General features: G+C 42.8%; 1 protein-coding gene across 2 annotated transcripts in view; it reads left to right on the top strand.

Annotated features, from left to right (window-relative positions):
• MED15 (mediator complex subunit 15) overlaps window positions 1–17312 on the top strand; it is a 37327-nt gene that overhangs the window by 12788 nt on the left and 7227 nt on the right. The window contains exons 2-10 of one of the 2 annotated variants that reach the window (XM_075012542.1): window positions 61–148; window positions 1170–1221; window positions 2184–2213; window positions 3517–3729; window positions 4823–5076; window positions 5922–6269; window positions 7567–7677; window positions 11947–12066; window positions 16825–16967. In XM_075012542.1, the coding sequence (XP_074868643.1) occupies window positions 61–148; window positions 1170–1221; window positions 2184–2213; window positions 3517–3729; window positions 4823–5076; window positions 5922–6269; window positions 7567–7677; window positions 11947–12066; window positions 16825–16967 (1359 nt within the window). The remainder of the gene's footprint in view (window positions 1–60; window positions 149–1169; window positions 1222–2183; window positions 2214–3516; window positions 3730–4822; window positions 5077–5921; window positions 6270–7566; window positions 7678–11946; window positions 12067–16824; window positions 16968–17312) is intronic. The other variant, XM_075012543.1, reaches the window with a different exon arrangement.

A 17312-nucleotide genomic window follows, 5' to 3' on the forward strand; every position in this document is an offset into this window, starting at 1 on the left:
AAGGGGGTCTCTGCTGCCCTGACTTAATGTCCTTTGTGGATTCTCTTACTTGTTTTGCAGTGATGAGGCCATGAGGAAGGCTGGTGTACCCCACAATAAATCCAGCAAAGATATGGAGAGTCATGTTTTTATGAAAGCCAAAACTCGGGTAAGGCACTTTTATATATTTCCAGTTGTGTCTGCCTTGGTGTATTGGGAATAGATAAACCAGGTTCTCAAATGAAAGCTGCCTAGCAACAGCTGGCCAGGACATTTGCATAAACTGTGTTAAATTTATATGGGAGCAATTATTGCTCAGGGAATCAGAGGGGTTTTGCCCATTCTGCAGAAAATAGTGTGATGTGAAATATTTGGCAAGGACAATATGTTAAATTCCTATTATCACACAAGACACAACAAGCTCTATGCAGAACATAGGCATATGGTTTACAGTGCAGTTAACCCATGTGCAGATGACTGCATGGAGATGACTTATGTACAGCTTAGCATGACTTGTGTTTAATTACGTTGCTCAGGAGTATGGATTTTTGTTATCTTAAATAGTGTAGCGGGGTTGACTTAACTTTTGAATATATATCTGGCTTAAGTAAAGGTATTGGGTTGTTCAGTGCTGAAAACTTGCATTTGCAAAGCTACATCTTTGGACAGGGAAAATCTCTCCTCTGAGAGACATAGCTATGCCATTTTAATTCCCCCGTGGTAAACAGCACTGGCATTTTGTTAGATGGAGAATTACTTTCAGTCGTGGGAGAACGCTTCCCATCACTACAGTGAGTGTCCACACTTAAAATGCAACAGTGGCACGGCTGCAGTTGTACTACTATAGCACTTGCAGTGTAGCCAAAGTTTTTTGTTGGTATAGAAACATATACACAGCATTACTCGTATGTAGCTGTATTGGCAGTTGTCTCCCCATCCTACCCAGCATTTGCTGTTTCTCCTCCTGTCCTGCATAGCTAAACCCAATTATTTTTTAACTAGAAATGTACCAACACCCCCCATTTCAGTTTCAGATCAGATCATGGTCTGCTACAAAAAGTGTACCAGTTCTGCAGGAGGAGGGAAACTGTTACACTGAGGGAGTGACAATGTGAGGAAGGGAAATAATGAGTCATGGAGTACATTGCTTTCCCGTTCTTTGCTGAGAAGTGTCTTGTTTTCAACTTTAGGAAGAATATCTTTCTCTTGTGGCCAGACTTATTATCCACTTTCGAGACATTCGTAAGTAATCCTTGTATTTATTTGTTACGGGTTTTGCTGGCTTCCTGGATAGCTTGAATCTGCCAGTCCTGACTGGCATTCTCTAGGAGTTACTCTAATAGTTTCTGTTGTGAGATCAGTGCCCAGCTCCTGCATGTGTAACTATCTTCACGATGCCTGTCTAGAATTGAAGAACCCGTAGATAGTTACTGATAACTCCATTTTACACTTCACTAAATGTTTTCTATGAGGTACCTTCCATCTGCATTTCCATCAAAGCCAGACTGCTGTGAAGACAAAGTGTCTGAGCTTCATTTGTTTGCTTTAATTTACAAATGAATTAAAAAGAACTCTGCTGTGCAACGTAGAAGTAAATTTGCTCCTCAACATGAAATCCTCCTTACTTAGGGTATCTGCCTTTCCTTGGAGTTTCATTCCTTCTGAAATAAGTTTCTGGGATGGAACAAACATCTCAGAGTACTTATAGTAACAGAGAGATAGCTGTGCCAGTCCATATACTGTTAAAACAAAAAAGTCCAGTAGCACTTTAAAGACTAACAACATAATTTGTTAGGTGATGAGCTTTCGTGGGACAGACACACGTCTTCAGATCTGAAGACATGGGTCTGTGCTACTAAAGCCCATCACCTAATAAATTATTTTGTTAGTCTCAAGGTACTTATGAGACTTCCTAGGTGTGGAATTGCTGGAGGAAGCCACCTTGACACACACTGCACCAGGATAGAGGAGCTGTTTTAGGTGCTTGTCCTGATCTATAGAAAATTCCACAAAGCAAGGTTATTCTTGAAGACTGGGAGTGAAATCTGATTTGCAGAGCTCTTACACTGGTAGATCTATGTGGGATATCGGTAGCAATGGCATTACATGTTGAGAATAACTGTTTAAGTAGCCATGTATTTACAGTCCTCTGTTAACACAGTGCAGCAAAATGTGTAATGTATCTGTTCACTCTTATTTTCTAGACAACAAGAAATCTCAGGCCTCAGTCAGTGGTAAGAATATTTTTCAGTCTGAATGAAAAATTGTCAGTATTTTTGATGGCATATAAAATTGCGGGGAGGGAGGGAATACTGCATACTTGAAACAAAGGCGAGCAACTTAAACTCTTCTGGACTCTTCAGGTATGGATGTTGCATGGAACATTCATTTGATTCCATCTTTTTACTGACTGTTGGTTCTAAACATTATTAAACCCTATTCAACAAGTGCCAGTGTTGTGAATTGAATTCTCTAGCAGGAAATAGCTGAGTACCTCCCTAGTTACCTTTCTGCATCCTCACTGGTGTTTGAGTTTAATACCTATTACCTCAAAGAGTCTGTGGAATAGTCCCAACAACAGGAACCATGTCCTGGTGGACTCTGCATATGTCTGCATATTTCCTCCTATGTTAATCCACCTGTAAGAGAGTGTAGAGTGAGGCATTGCCATCTTTCCCAGCATGGATTAAAGATGTGCTTCACAGTAATGGTAATGTCAGCACTGTGGGATGCTTTAAAGTTATGTCCTGTTTGATCTCTGTCCTTAAAAAGGAAGGCATACAGCCTTGCTGAATAAGAGTAATATTGTCTTGAAAAGCCTGTAATGCTCTTTCCTTCAGAAGTCTGTTTGCAGCTCCTTTTCCCTAACCCCAGCCCCAGTTTATCACCATCTCTGAGTAAGAAGTGCCAAACATGAATATCTGAGGAGTGTATAGAGACGCTTCAGTGTGCAGTTCAGAGGAAGTGCCTTGCAAGGTGCTTTCTCAGGCTGAATATCTGATCTCCCAAGCACTCCCAATCCTTTCTCTTGGACAGAAGGGACATAACTGGGACCCATCCTATGAGTGTACTCTTATTTCCTGGAGTTACAGGCCAAATATCCTATCTGTTATCACAAAGCTCTGCTGATACCATGTTGCGGCTGCCATGTCTTGTCTGTCTACCTGGATATCTCTTTAGAGGAGAGGTGACTAATAATTTCCTGTGAGAGCGCGAGAGAGAGAGAGAGAGCGCATGCGAGAGCATACATTTATTTATTTATTTACAATGTATTTGGTGCATTGAGTATTTAAAGCACTTCACCAACCTCTAATTTTCAAATATTGTTGCCCTCAGTTTACAGATGGAAAAATCAAGACAGACTTCTGTAGAGCTGCTGAGTCAGCAGCAGAATTATAAATGTAGAAGTCGAGTTGTATTTGTTGTCCTATGCTGAGTCTACTAGGGCCAAAATTTCCGTATGGCTCCAGAGTGCGGAGCACAATTCGGCAGATAAGTCCTCATCTTGTTCACTTAGTAATGATCATGTGTTCACAGATCCTATGAATGCACTACAGAATCTGACAGGTGGCCCGCCAGCAGGAGCAGCTGGAATGGGCATGACTTCACGAGCTCAAGGAGCAACAATGGGTGGGATGAGTGGACTTGGGCCAATGGGGCAACAGATAAGCCTTCCAGGACAGCAGCCTCTTGGAACCTCTGGGATGACCCCTCATAGTATGTCTGGTGTCTCTGCAGCTACTCAACAGAGTAAGTACTCACTGTGCTCCCATCTCCTGAAATTAAATCAGCTCATTGGCATAATGGCAGGCAAGGCAATTCAAAAGTGCGACTTTTCAAATCGCACGTCACCCGTGGAGACGGGACCTACTGAAAGGACGCCCTCCCCCTGCTCCCGGTTTTCAAAAGCCCTTCTTCTGATCACCAGATAGGAAGAAGGGGCTGTCGAAAACTGGGGGGGTCCTTTTGGAAGATCTCGTCGCCGCGGGTGGCGTGTGATTTGAAAAGCCACACTTTAAAATCGCCATGGCAGCCATTATGCTAATGAGGTGCTGCATATTCATTGCAGCACCTCATTAGCATCTTTTGAACCTGCTCATTAACATGCCCCTTTCAAAAGGAAGGGGCATGTGTAGACACAGGGTGAGGTTTATCAGTTAACCAGTTAAATGGCCCCCACAGGCAGAGGCTTCTTTGGCCAGGCTGGCGTACCCCCTGGCCTGCAACACTCCTGGGCCTGCTGCAGACCTGGGCTGCCTCAGCCTGGTTGGAGCACCCTGCCTGTGGCAGGCCCAATGGGCAGGGGGCTGCTCCAGCTGTTATCAGTTAATTATGAGCCAGTAAGCCTCATAATAAGCAGATCCATTTATGATTAGGTTTACCAGTTCACTGTTAACTTCCCTAGCTCCCAGCAGAATCCATTAGAACAGATCCTCCTTTGACCAAAGATTCCTTTGTGGTACAGTTTGAGACCTTTTCTGTTGCCTTCAGGGCATGAATAAACCCACCTTCCTCTGCCTGCTCCCTGCAGTTCTTAAGCTATACAGTTAGATTGCAGAGTTAGCAAGAGAACTGAGGGGCTTAGATGAAATAGTAGTGAGAAATGCCTTAATAATGCAAGTAATAAAAGTTGTTTAAATGTGTATAATAGACTTCTGGAAATGGGAGGTTTTAATGGCTTAACAGATTAGCTTGTATGCAGCTGCTCCTACCACAAATGCGTGCTATAAAAGACACCAAGGTATCTTAAGTTTCCACTAAAAAAGACAGGTTGAGATCACCAGTCTAGTCTGTTGGACAGCTGTCTACATTTTGTCACCTTGTACACACATCTGCCTTTCAGCCCAGCTCCAACTGCAACAGATGGCGCAGCAGCAGCAGCAGCAGTTTCAGCAGCAACAGGTGGTTTTGCAGCAGCAGCAGCAGCAGCAGTTCCAGGCACAACAGTTTCAGGTTCAACAGCAACAGGCGGCGGCAGCAGCAGCAGCAGCTGCACAGCAGCAGCAGCAACAGCAGCAGCAGCAGCTGCAAGCAGCCCAGCAGCAGCAGCATATGCTGAAACTGCAAATGCAGCAGCAGCAGCAAAATCAGCAACAGGTAATGAGCAACAAAGCAGTGACAAAGGCATTGTTATTAATCTGTCACCTGCTTGTCAGATGGAACCATTCCAGAGATCTGGTTAAATAGCGATATTAAGTATCAGCTATCCAAGCTAAGGAAGTACCTTGTCCAGGAGCAGAAGTAGGTTATCATCTTGGACTGGTCGAGTTCATTGACAGCAGTGTATTCTATCCTGGAGAAAAGGGATCCTTTCTTTACTTGTTCAGACGGCTCTTCCAGAGCAAGAAAGAAGCTAACAATTTTGTTCCCTTCTTGTTCAACTCTAAGTGTCAGAATGGTGTTTTTGTCTGCTTCTAGGAATGTTGGGGTGTAGGAGAGGATTGGAGTAGACACCTTACTTTCTTCCCTCTCTCCCCATAACTTTCCTCTACAAATAGTAGCTGTTGTGTGTCAGTTGTATGAATTACACATTGTTGCTTAAAACATTTGCAGAACAGGAAATCAGATGTGCTTAAAGATGACATCCGTAAGAAGAGGCTTATGCTGTCTGATTCTTGTGCAGTGTAGGTAAATGGTGATGCTGATGTTAGCTTAGTAGCAGTTTGGAGAAGTGTGTGTTTTGATCTTTAATGTGGGAGAAGTTGGAGTGCTGGATACCTTTGCCTTGAAACTGTCTGTTAATGGTAGCAGATGACTTTGTGCCCATCTGGAAAGGGAAATGTGAATATTAACTCGATACAGGTGAGTTGTTTGAGGTCTGAGGCCCTTTTATCGAGCTAACTGCTTTAACTTAGTATGATGAGTTCATATGCTGCCTGCCAATGGCTTTCATTGTAAAAAAACAAAGAGAAACTTTAGCATCCTGGCTTTTTCTGGTTTAGATGCAGCAGCAGCAGCAGCAACTACAGCGAATTGCTCAAATGCAGTTACAACAGGCAGCTCAGGCTATGCAGGTGCAGCCGCAGCAGCAGCAGCAGCAACAACAACAAATACCGCAGCAACAGATACAGCAGCAGCCACCTCAGCAAGTCATGCAACAGCAGATGCAACAAATGCAGCAGCAGCAGCAGCAGCAACAGCAGCAGCAAGTTGCTCAAGCCCAACAGTCTCAGCTTCCACCACAATCCCAGCCCCAGCCCATGGTGTCTCAGGCACAGGCAATCTCAGGACAGATCCCGAGTCAGGTCATGCCTGTCACTTTAACCCCGCAGCAGATAAAAGCCATGCAGGTAAGTGTGTTAAAGACCCAAAATAAATGGTTATGTACTCTGTGGGCCTGTAGGGAAATAGAAGGTCCTCACTGATAAATAAGTCTTGTTATTGCTAATAGGAGAGAAGTGAAATAGCTAGCCTCTTAGCATTTTACAATGTTAATCCAGGGCATGTATAACAATACTAACCTCAAACTTGTGTTGCTTTATTGCTTGCCAGTGCCAAATAGTTCTTTGCAACAATCCCACAATTCTGTAGCTAGTCTATGAAATTGTTTGGAATCCTGGATACAAATGATAGTGTTTGAAATTCTGTTCCTCTGTTGCTATTGGTGGGACAAGGAGATGAGATGATCTCATTTTACATAGCTATAACATGAAATTCTGATGAATGCTGGTCTTGTAAGAACATGAAGAACCTTAATTGAATGCCTTAGTATGTGTGTGTACGTGTCTGCTCTCACACTACTGCAGCAGGAGACTCCATTGGAATTACTTCTGCAACTACATATAAAGAGGTTGGAACCCCAGCAGGTTGGGGTTGTGGAAGGTGCAACAATAACAGCCACATCTGTACCTGCTCACTGTTGTTATGTTTGAACCTGCGAAGGATGATTGTCACTTGATGTAACTTGTCTTAAAATAACAGTTCATAGATTGAAGACAGGATGATTGTTTTACTTCATGGTGGATCTCCTAGTATTGCTTCATTCTGAGTCAGTATATTTAGGTAATGGTGTAGATTTTCTTACTGTTGTTACTGTTCAGTGCTATGGAACCTACTGAGGGCTTAGAGTGCAGTCGATAACTAGGCAGGAGATCTAAGTTTTCATTGTGAGCTCTACTGTGCTTCCCTCTTGATCTTATTGGACTGGGGGCACTTGGCACTACTGCAGAAATTATATTTAGTAGTTGTGTGACAGCTAATGTAGGAGTTGTTCACCTATGCAACAGCTACAGAGCATCACACAATTCTAAACAGCTGTTGTATGTGGGCATCTAATACTTTGTACTGGAGTGAAATGAGCAAAGTTAATTGTTTGGGATGGTGATTGATTCTGCCTGTGGGAAAGCCAGTGTTGAGAAGATGTCACAAAGACAAGGCAACAAGTAGCATGGGGGAGGCTTATTCTAAGCCAGCTGCTCAGGTTCATGAAGCAAATCGTATACTCGACGAATGTAAATGCATAGTTGACAGTCTTGTTTGCTTGTAACACAAGGATTTTGTGACATGGTTATGGGATGTCCCCTCTCACCGCATTCCACCAACCAAGTGTATACATGCTTTTACTCCCTTCTTTCTTTTATATTCCAGGTAAGAGCCCAACTGGTGCAGCAGCAGCAGCAACAGCAGCAGCAGCAGCAGGCAGCAGCAGCAGCCCAAGCAGCTCAGGCCCAGGCTGCTCAGATGGGAGCTACAGGGCAGGTAAGGCCCATGGACTGTCTGCCACTAGTGCAAGTCGGTAACAAGTGCATGCTAAAATTGAGCATGGAGATGGGTTTTTGGTAACTTTCTGAGGAGGAATCTGACATCCGCTGCCTTTATGAAGGAGGTCTGACTGGTTCATGCACTGTTGCTGTGAGTCAGAGGCAGGATTTCGTTGACACCCTCTTTGTGCATGCCTGTCCCTGGTAGGTCAGATACTGCTGCCTGGAGCAACCTCGCAGTGCACATTAAGGTTGTCTGCTGTAGTCATGGGAGTTCTAACTGTTGTTCCTGGAGAGTTTCACTTCTGTTTCCATAACACTTTCTTAGGAGACTGTCTTGTCATTTGAACTTATTTCTCTACTATGAACTGCTGTCTGCTGGTCTCTTCTCAGGTGTGATCTCCCTTCCATCTCCCAAACACAAAAGTAATAGCTGAGGTACTGATATGTTCGCCCCACTTTTCTCTGTTCCATCATTTCCTCTCCCCTCTGTCTGAGTAAAATAGACAGATATCAATACCTCTTGTTTTGAATGTGAATGCTCAAGAGAAGTGATATGTGTAAATGAGGTGCATGTGATGTGCTGGATGAAAGCTTGTTGTCCCGTGCACAGTTCAGTTTCCTTCACGTTTGAAAACTGTAGTCTCAGTAACTGTGATCCTATGTATGTGCAGCACCAAGGCTAGATGGGGAAGACTATTTGGTCTTGAGCTGAACCATGCTTCCTATCCTCCCTAAGAGCCTCATATAATGATTGGTGCTTTTCATTTACAGTGTTTTACTAACATGGGTAAGTATAATGATCTCCATTTTTCAGGTGCTTAAATGGAGGTACATAGTCCGTAGTAATTTGTCCACATTCAGTCAGTGGCACATCTGGGAATAGAATTCAGTTCTCCTGAATCCCTGTCCACTGTATCATTCTGCCTCCAGTACAAAAAGTAATGGCCTGGTTATCCTACACTGATGAGTGTTAAAGCTTTTGTGTACAGAGTGAGTTGTAACAGTTGATGGCTCTTCTCACCTGTATTTCTCAGGATCTGTACTGGAAATAGTGGCTTGATAACACAAAGACACTTTTCTTATTGATGCTGAAGTTCTGCTAGGTCATTACATTCTGTTTCTATACTGGGCCTTTTATATTTCTTACATTATGTTGACACCAGATGAAAGATGAGCAATGGTAAGTACAATGACAGTGACACAGAACCTTTTCACTAAAGTTTACAAATGTGCTTTTTTTAATACTTTTTTTCCTTTGGTTTTGTTTTGTGAATAATCTCCAGGTGGGCACTACAGGGAGTCGGAGAGGCAAGCAAGATAGATGTCATGTCATTAATTTAGTATTGCTGTCAGTCAAGTAGGCTCTGTTTATATGGGGGCATCTGCCCTGTTAATAAATGAATTCCTCATACAGGTGACTTAATCCAGACCATTGCATCTGGAAAGCTTCTGGTGATGGTAGTTGACAGCTGGTTTTGCATCACAGCTGGATTGACATATGGGATAAACTAAGGTGTAACAGTGTCTGTCACAGAATTAGGGCTGCCAAAAGCTATCTAAAAATCCCGCTGGCAGGCATTCTGTTCTGTTTGATTTCAGAATGCAGATTTGCTTGTTGCTCTTGGAAAGTAAGCATCTGGCTTGGTAATCCAAGCATGATGCTAATTTAGATATTAGGGAAATTCTGAATCCTCAAACCAAGGAATTAGACTTTACGTGGAGCCAGTCTGAGGTTTTTAAGAATCAAGTTCTTATACCCTGACTGATACTACCAAATCCTCGGACTTATATCTTAGGGGAAGAATCCTTTCTTTATTACCCCTATCATCCTCTTTTAGGACGGATTCTCTCCCTTTCCCCCGAGCCAGTTTGTGCTGGTTTGCAGAGTGAGGGTATCTCAAACATAGTTTGCATTGCCTCCAGTATGACTTTGTCACCAGAAGCCTCAAAGAACTGCCACAGGAGTGGCAATATCTTCAGTTTTTACACAGTAAATCTTGTCAGTGTGGTGTTGATGTCCTGTATTTGCTTGCACAAAACAACGGCAGCCTCTTGAATGGCTTTCCCTCCCATGTATATCCAGGGGGAGTGGGATCTTTTGGGGGGGGGGTGTAAATACTGTGACAAAATTTCTGAATGCCTTGAAAGATAACGAGGGGTGAATTCCATCTTCAAAGGTCATGGAATTGGTATCATTCTGATAGCACATTACCTTCCCCTCTAGCAGCCCATGCTTTTATTCAAAACAAAACAAAACAAAGAACACAAAAAAGCTGAGAGCCTTTGAATCAGGGTTTGTCCTGTTGTTTCTTCACGGTTAGCCAGAATCCTTAACCGTGAATCTGCATCTAATTTCACTGACTATGGAGGAGATGGCTGATAACACTCACTTTGGTGGTGTGGCTTGAGAAACAGGATCAAGATGGTACAGTGCGGTTCAGCATGGCATCCGGGGGTTTTCACCTACGTTACTGGCCCCTCGTGTGCACCTGTGAGTCAGTGGGATGTGTGGATCGGGCTTCGAGGGACATGTATTCTGCCAACACTTTCCTTTTTGTTAGGGTTGTGTTGCTCCACCAGCTCTTACGTTGATATTGTAGCTCTTCACTGCACTCTGTAGCATCCACCTTTGCTTTGTGCCGATGCTCAGTTGTTTGCTTGTGGTGGCCGTTGCATGCTGTGTTTGTACATGTGCATGTGTGTGTGATGTCTGAAGTTCTCATTTATCTTCCGAAATCCTGTCTCTGACCATTCCTTACTGCCTGGATGGAAAGAGACATCATTGCTCTGATATTGTGAACTAACAGCTGTGCTGAATTTGATGCTGTTTTTATCAGTTTTTGCTTTCCTTTCGCAGTCTTGCTGTGTTGTAATTTAATTTTATTTATTTTAACAATTGTAAGCACATGCATTCTCTGACTCTCTAGAGACATGTTGCTGGCTGCTTCAATTCATTGACACAGAGCACTAAGCAAGAATCCCCTGAGTCATTCAAATAAGACTTTTTTCACACTTGAGCTAGTTAGGTCCTGCTGGAACTGTTAGTAGTATGCAGATTAGAGAAAGGAGACTTTGAGCTATCTGTTATGGAAGTGAAAAGGAGCTCTTCCTCACTGATACGCCAAAATTCCCTGAATCACAGTAGAAGAATGTGCCACAGTATGCTAAACTCTTACCTGTTGTATTGGACTTCTGATCCATAGCACATTCTGTATAATTACACTATTTAAAACAATTACAAAAACTTATGCAGGTACCTGTACATATAATTAACTGGTTTCTTGAACCAGCAGCCTGCAAGTAGGTTTTAGTGTTCTGGGACCAGGAGTAGCTTACCTCTGAGACAGTGTCTAAAAATTAATCCATTCTAGCACTGGCTTTAAAATGTGTCCTAAGTAGTATTTATATTCCAATGGATTCTTAGGAGTCCTTGTAACTCAGAAATCAAGTAAATGAATGACTGTACCAGGGAAGGCTGTCTTATTAAAGTTGGTATTTTATGGCCTTGAGCCTTAGGGCTGTTCATTTAGCAGATGAGAGTGAGTGTTTACCCAAAGGGAACTCAGGCTTTAGTTTTACATTTTCCCTATTTTGGGGATGGCAAAAGGAAGTGTTTTGTTTAACCCCTGGAAGTCCTTTCTGTTGGAATGATGAAAATCTCTTTAGAGTCACTATACTGCCATATGTTGGTTGGTTCTGAAGTCTTGTTCGGTAAATCACAAACTTCATGTGAGGATTCTTATCAGCAGTTGCTATTGAAATATCCCTCTCTTTCATTAATGTGGAAAGGTGCAATATACAAATATTGCTGTGGATGTCAATTCCTCAGATGAATCCATAATGCGGTAGAGGACATCAGAAGCAAAAACTTGTGACAGTATATGATGGAAGAAGCTTGTACAGAGCATTCTTGATATAGTAGTCTTATAGTCCTTAATTCCAGTATTAAAGGTAGAAATTCAAGAAGTCGGACAATTTGGGAAACCCCTTCAACTAAATTATCCCTCTCTATGATTGACTTTTTCCCCTGTAGTTGAATTTAGCTATTGCCCCACACAGTTTTTAGAGTTCAGTAGATGCCCTCTACAGTGGAGATACGGGGTAAACAGGGGGCTAGATCCATAAAAAACTAACTTATTAGGGCTATCAGGAGAAAAGTTCACTTGAGTCCCATCCTGGAGGTTGCATGTGCTTCTCATCCTGCCAGTGCACTGCATTTCTTGTTTTGCGATTACTTTTGTCTGTTGTCCCTCTGTCCTCAAAGATGATCACCGCAACTATGGCCAGAGGTGGGATGCAAATAAGACCACGGTTCCCGCCTACCACCGCTGTATCTGCCACGCCTCCAAGCTCCATTCCTTTGGGTGGACAGCAAATGCCACAGGTATTTACTGAGTCGAAGTGCATTGTGTCAGGAATTGTACAAGGCATTCAGTACTTGGGTTATATTTAGTGCTTATCAGACTAAAAGAAGCTCACTTATCTTCATCAAAATAACTGCACACAGATAATTACTCTTACTACTCACAGTGTTGGGCCTTTTTTTTTGAGCAGGACTGTCCAAAGTATGCTTTCCTCCCTTCAAATGGAAGCTTTTTGGAGAGCTTGAGATACGGAATAAAGCTTTGCAAAAGTGACACTGTTCATATTTATTTGAATGTTTAAAACTTTTCTGGGTCCATGTCTGATTCAGGTCTCAAATGAATTGAATTTTATGGTATCCACTTAATCTTTGCACATATTCCAAATCCGCTGCATGGCTAGTATTTACCCAGGAGAGTCCCAATATAGTAAGTGCCGTGGGCCAGGAGAGCAAGGCATTGGCTGAGTTGTGTTGAGAAGCTTGTGTGACACTTCCCCATACTATGCCTTGTGCTAGCTAACATTAGTCCCTCTTTCAGGAATAATAAACTTAGCTAATTTCAGTTTCAAATGATTATTAAGACAGGGTGCGGGAAGTATAAAGATAATCGAAAGTGAACCTGCACTGATGAAAAAGTGTTACTTCTTTAAACTCTTAACAAAGCTGCAAGTTGCAAACAGTCTTTGCCACATGTGCATGTTGTATTTTATTCAAACAGCACATGATTATGCCCCCAAATTACTGTTCTGGATTTCTGCTGCACTTCCGTTCCCTCTTCCACTTGGGAAGTTGTCTGTGTTCTGCCTGTCATTTCAAAGATATGAAACAGGAACCAGTATAACTGCACTTTATCTCTAGAACTGCCTCAGTGAAAAGGCTGACAGGGCCCCTAGCCAGCTGATTTTGGTAAATGTGTTGGATCAGAATATGTTGGAGGTTACAGGTCTCTTGTGGTAGTGGGTGGGTGAAGTTCTGTGGCTCACAATGTGCAGAAAGTCAGACTGGATGATCATGATGGTCCCTTCTGACCTTCAAAGTGTGAGTCTGTTATACCTGCCAGAACAGAACTAGCACTAGCCTTTCTTATCTTCGTTTTACTTGCCCAGTATATGCCATCTCAGGAATGATGGGGGAAAGCTAGACAGAAGCAGAAAAACAGTTTATTCCCCATTTACTTATTAGCAGTGTCACAGTAACGAAGCCTCAGCTCTCTCAGTTGGTTGTGAAACCTTGCACTGCTGTTCTGCAGTGCTCAGCCCTGTGTGAATCTCTTGATTTAAAGCTATCTCATGCAATGACACTGAAGCAGAGATTAACTCTTCCTGCTGCTCATCCAGTGCTTGATTGGCTTTGCATGTATAAAGACAGATTCCATGAGCCTCATGAGCTGCATGTCTTAATGTTCTCGCTGTCACCTTCACCACTGTTTCCTGCCCAGCTCTGGTTTCCATATAGCTTTCTCCTGTTAATGGGTGACACATGGCTTCTGACAGCCTCCTAGTGTTGTGTTTTGAGTTTCCTTTGCTACCAGACCTGTGAACTTTGGAGTATCTAAGATCCATAAACCAAGTCCTTAGCACAGTGTATTTATTGCCCTGAGTCCTTAGCATGGTGTATTTATTGCTGCTGAAGTCCCATACTTAGTAGGCTAGTATTGGCTAAGGTGGCATGTGCAAGATAGAGTGAACAGAAATACGCCACAGATTCTGGCATGTTTATTCAGTGCTAAATTAGTAGCCCTGAGTGTCTCATCCATCTGTTAAAATAAGATGTGTGAGCAGCCCCATTTACTGCATTTAGGTTGATTATGAAGTCTACTGATTGTAATTAAAATGTCAGATTAAATAGTTATTTTCTGCTTTAACATTTAGCCAGGTGTTTCTGCTATAATAAGAACCAGTGTACTAATCCCAAACAGTCTTCGGTGTCAAAATCTCCAGCTTCGCTGCCTGATCTGCTACAATCTTCAGGAGCCTTTACTGTACTAATGAAATATTGGTACAGAATCTTGAGCACATTGGAAATTTAGGAATATAGTAAAATGGAATTTAATAAATTAATAGGCATACTCATCAAGTTATGCATATGAAAACAACTTGCTTACAAGGTACCCAGGGTTTTGCTCACCAGTTTAATGAAATGAAATGAAATGAAATGTTACTTAACTGCTAGTTTTCCTTTGGGCCAGAAGTGTTCTTACTCTTGCTGAGAGTCCCATAAAGAAACTTCCAGCACTATGTGCTGTCCTCTTAGAAACAGGGAGTAACTTGGATTTGCTTGAGTGTTTCTGGGTGCAAGCTGAGTCAAAATTGAACGTCAAATTGATCTGGACTTCACAGAGCTGGTTTGAATCCATTGTAAAGGTTATAGCCTGGAAACTAAGTTCTTTATAAAATTGTGTAATATAGCCCTACTTCCTGGTTATAGCGCAGTGTAGGAGTCAGAAGATTACAAGTGTCTAAGGTGGCCTCTAGCTGGAGAAGATTCCTGAAGCACCAAAGCAGCGTTGGGAAAGGTACAATGACTGAAGCTTCAGTGGGGATGGATTGAACAGTCAAGTCATTGCTCGGCATGTGTCTGGCTTGCACCTCCTAAGGTCTTGTACTCTTAACAGAGGGATTGCTGCCATAGAGGAGGCGGGAGCTTATTATACAGTGTAATATAGAGGGCCAGCCTAGAAGATGGCCTTGGAATATATGAAAATGCCATAACCCCACTAAGTGTCAAGCACTGGTCTGCATCCTCCCAGCAGGTTGGTTTTTAAGTACGGAAAAGTGCTCTGTGTATGCTCTTCTCTTGTGGGGATGGAGAGTGCTGTGAAAAGAAATGGGTCATCAGCATTAATTCAGGTTGCCTTTGGGCAGTTAGGCGCAGTGTACAGTGGCTATACAATCTTTTGGAGAAGGACCCCCTCCACTGGAGATGGAAGTACAGTCCTGAACCAGCAGTCCCTTAGATTCAGTCCCGTATTCTTCAACAGCTCTTACTGTTTGAGGTGTTCTGCAGGGATGTTTGCTAAGAAGAGAGGACCTGGGCTTGCGGGTAGATAGGGATTTAAAGCAGAGGGAGCCCTCTTGTGAAAGGTTTCTTCTCTTCCTTTGATGAGCTCTCAGGACACAAGTTCCATCAGAGGCAGAATTGTGCCATTTAATTCCAAGCATCATTCTTCAGCTGTTGGAAGAGAGTGACTGAAAACCTCCCAGGAAAACCAGGGAGCACAGCCTCATTGCTTGTTTTGGGGAAAAGGGTGGTAACTCTGCTACCTCAAAGCATCTGGAAAGAAAGGCTGGAAATCATATATTAAAGTCATAGAGGAGAGTGGGTGGGAAAGGAATGGTGTTACTGAAAGTAGAAATGAGACCATAGCATGTTGTATTGCGAGGAACTTTGTGAGTGATCAACTAAATTGTCTGTTGGTTCAGAGAGGACCTGGATTACCATCTAGCTAGATCAGTCCTGTCGATTTTGCTTTTGTTTGTTCTCTGCTATTTTGCGATACCCTGTGGATGGGGTGGGAACACGGGGTGGGGGAGGGGAGACGTATATGTGGGATGCTTTACTAAAATGCAGCTCATTAGAATGTCATATGTAGGATTGTTGTAACCTACATCTTATGACTCATTTAAACAGTGTAAGAGGGGAAAGAGACTGTGAGAGGATGGACACTTAGTAAAAGTTCAACCCTTAAGATGTGATGTTCAAGGCCAAAAATTCCTGGTTGCTGTTGGGTGCGTATAGTAGATTGTGCCATGCTACGTTGGCCACATTCAGTGTGGCCCTGACAATAATGGGGTGACTCTGAGTTAATGAGAGAAAGGAGCAAATCTGCAAAGCTCATGAAGTGTTTGGAAGGGAATTATTGCGCTCTTTCTTTTCCACATGGTAGAAACTTGGTTAGCTAGTTAGAAGACTTGTGGTCAATTCATAGGATGATGTGCTGTTTGTAGACTAGCTCAAATCACTTTTGAATATCTGAATTAACACCATCAAGATTACAGGAATAAATGGTTTTCTTTCAGTCTGTATCCCTTATTTTCATCACTTTATCAGTACAAGCTGAAGAATAAACTTTATTGTACATGTAACTTCTCCTTCCCAGGGTTATCAGTTTGAAGTTGTTGGGGCTTGTTAGAAGACTGCCCACCTTGAGCCTTTGGGTATATGCAACCCCTGCCTGCAAGACCAGTAAATAAGATACCCTCTCCCCACCCGATCCCAAACACCTGAAAACTTTCTGGATCCCCTAGGCTTTTACATTTGAATTTTAAGAGTCTTTATGTTTCATTCTCCATACATTGTTCTTCCCTTCCACCTCTGAAGCAAAACAGATTTGGATGCAATAGCCAAAAATAAGAACAGGCTTAGTCTTCAAAGTTTAAAGCCAAAATGAGGAAGGGATTTTTTTTATTGTGATCTGAAGCTAGTCCTTCACAACCCTCTTTACTCAAGTTACAATAAAGGAAATTGTTGATAAGATGAAACTTGTGCTATTTTAATCTAGGTTTGTTGCTTTGGGAAGGAGGAACCCAGTATGAGTCAAGTAATACAAGATTTTTGAGTTTTAACTGTTAAATCTTGGTGTGTAACATTCCTCTGTGTATCTCAGGAAAGGTGTATGGGGTACTGGCAGTGCTGTCCTTGTGGAGGAGTTTAGGAAACTAACACTTTCTGTTTCCACTAGAGTCCAGAGGATGCTCTTCTCATTATAGCCAACCCCTTTATAGATAGGTTGTCATTGTCAGCTCTCACCTTCGTTGATTGTATTTTTTCCAATTTTAGGTCAGCCAGAGTAGCATTACCATGATACCTTCTCCCTCACCTGTCCAGCAAGCACAGACACCTCAATCAATGCCGCCACCTCCTCAGCCACAGCCATCTCCCCAACCAGGCCAGCCAACTTCTCAGCCAAACTCAAATGTCAGGTGAGCCAGAATGTGACCACCTCAGGTGAGTGTCAGCTGCAGATGTTCTCAGCAAATGGTGATGAGCTTGAATGGATGTTAAAACAAAGTGGTCATAGGTGCTTGTCCTGGTGCACTTGTCAGTGGGGAGTCCAACTCTACAGCAGTTCTGAGGTTATGACATTACATGGATCGGGATCAGCAGCAGTACATCTGTTGACCTTTCATGTCACAGAAACCACAGGAGTCATGCTAATATTGCTGTTCCCTTCACCATTCCCATTCTCTGAGGCTACTCTGTTTTGCCATGTACATATACTCCCCTGGCTCTTGTCATTTGCTGGGTTGTGGGATTTAAAGGATTGG

Source organism: Carettochelys insculpta, chromosome 18 (assembly GCF_033958435.1).
Source record: "Carettochelys insculpta isolate YL-2023 chromosome 18, ASM3395843v1, whole genome shotgun sequence".
NCBI classification, from domain to species: Eukaryota; Metazoa; Chordata; order Testudines; family Carettochelyidae; genus Carettochelys; species Carettochelys insculpta.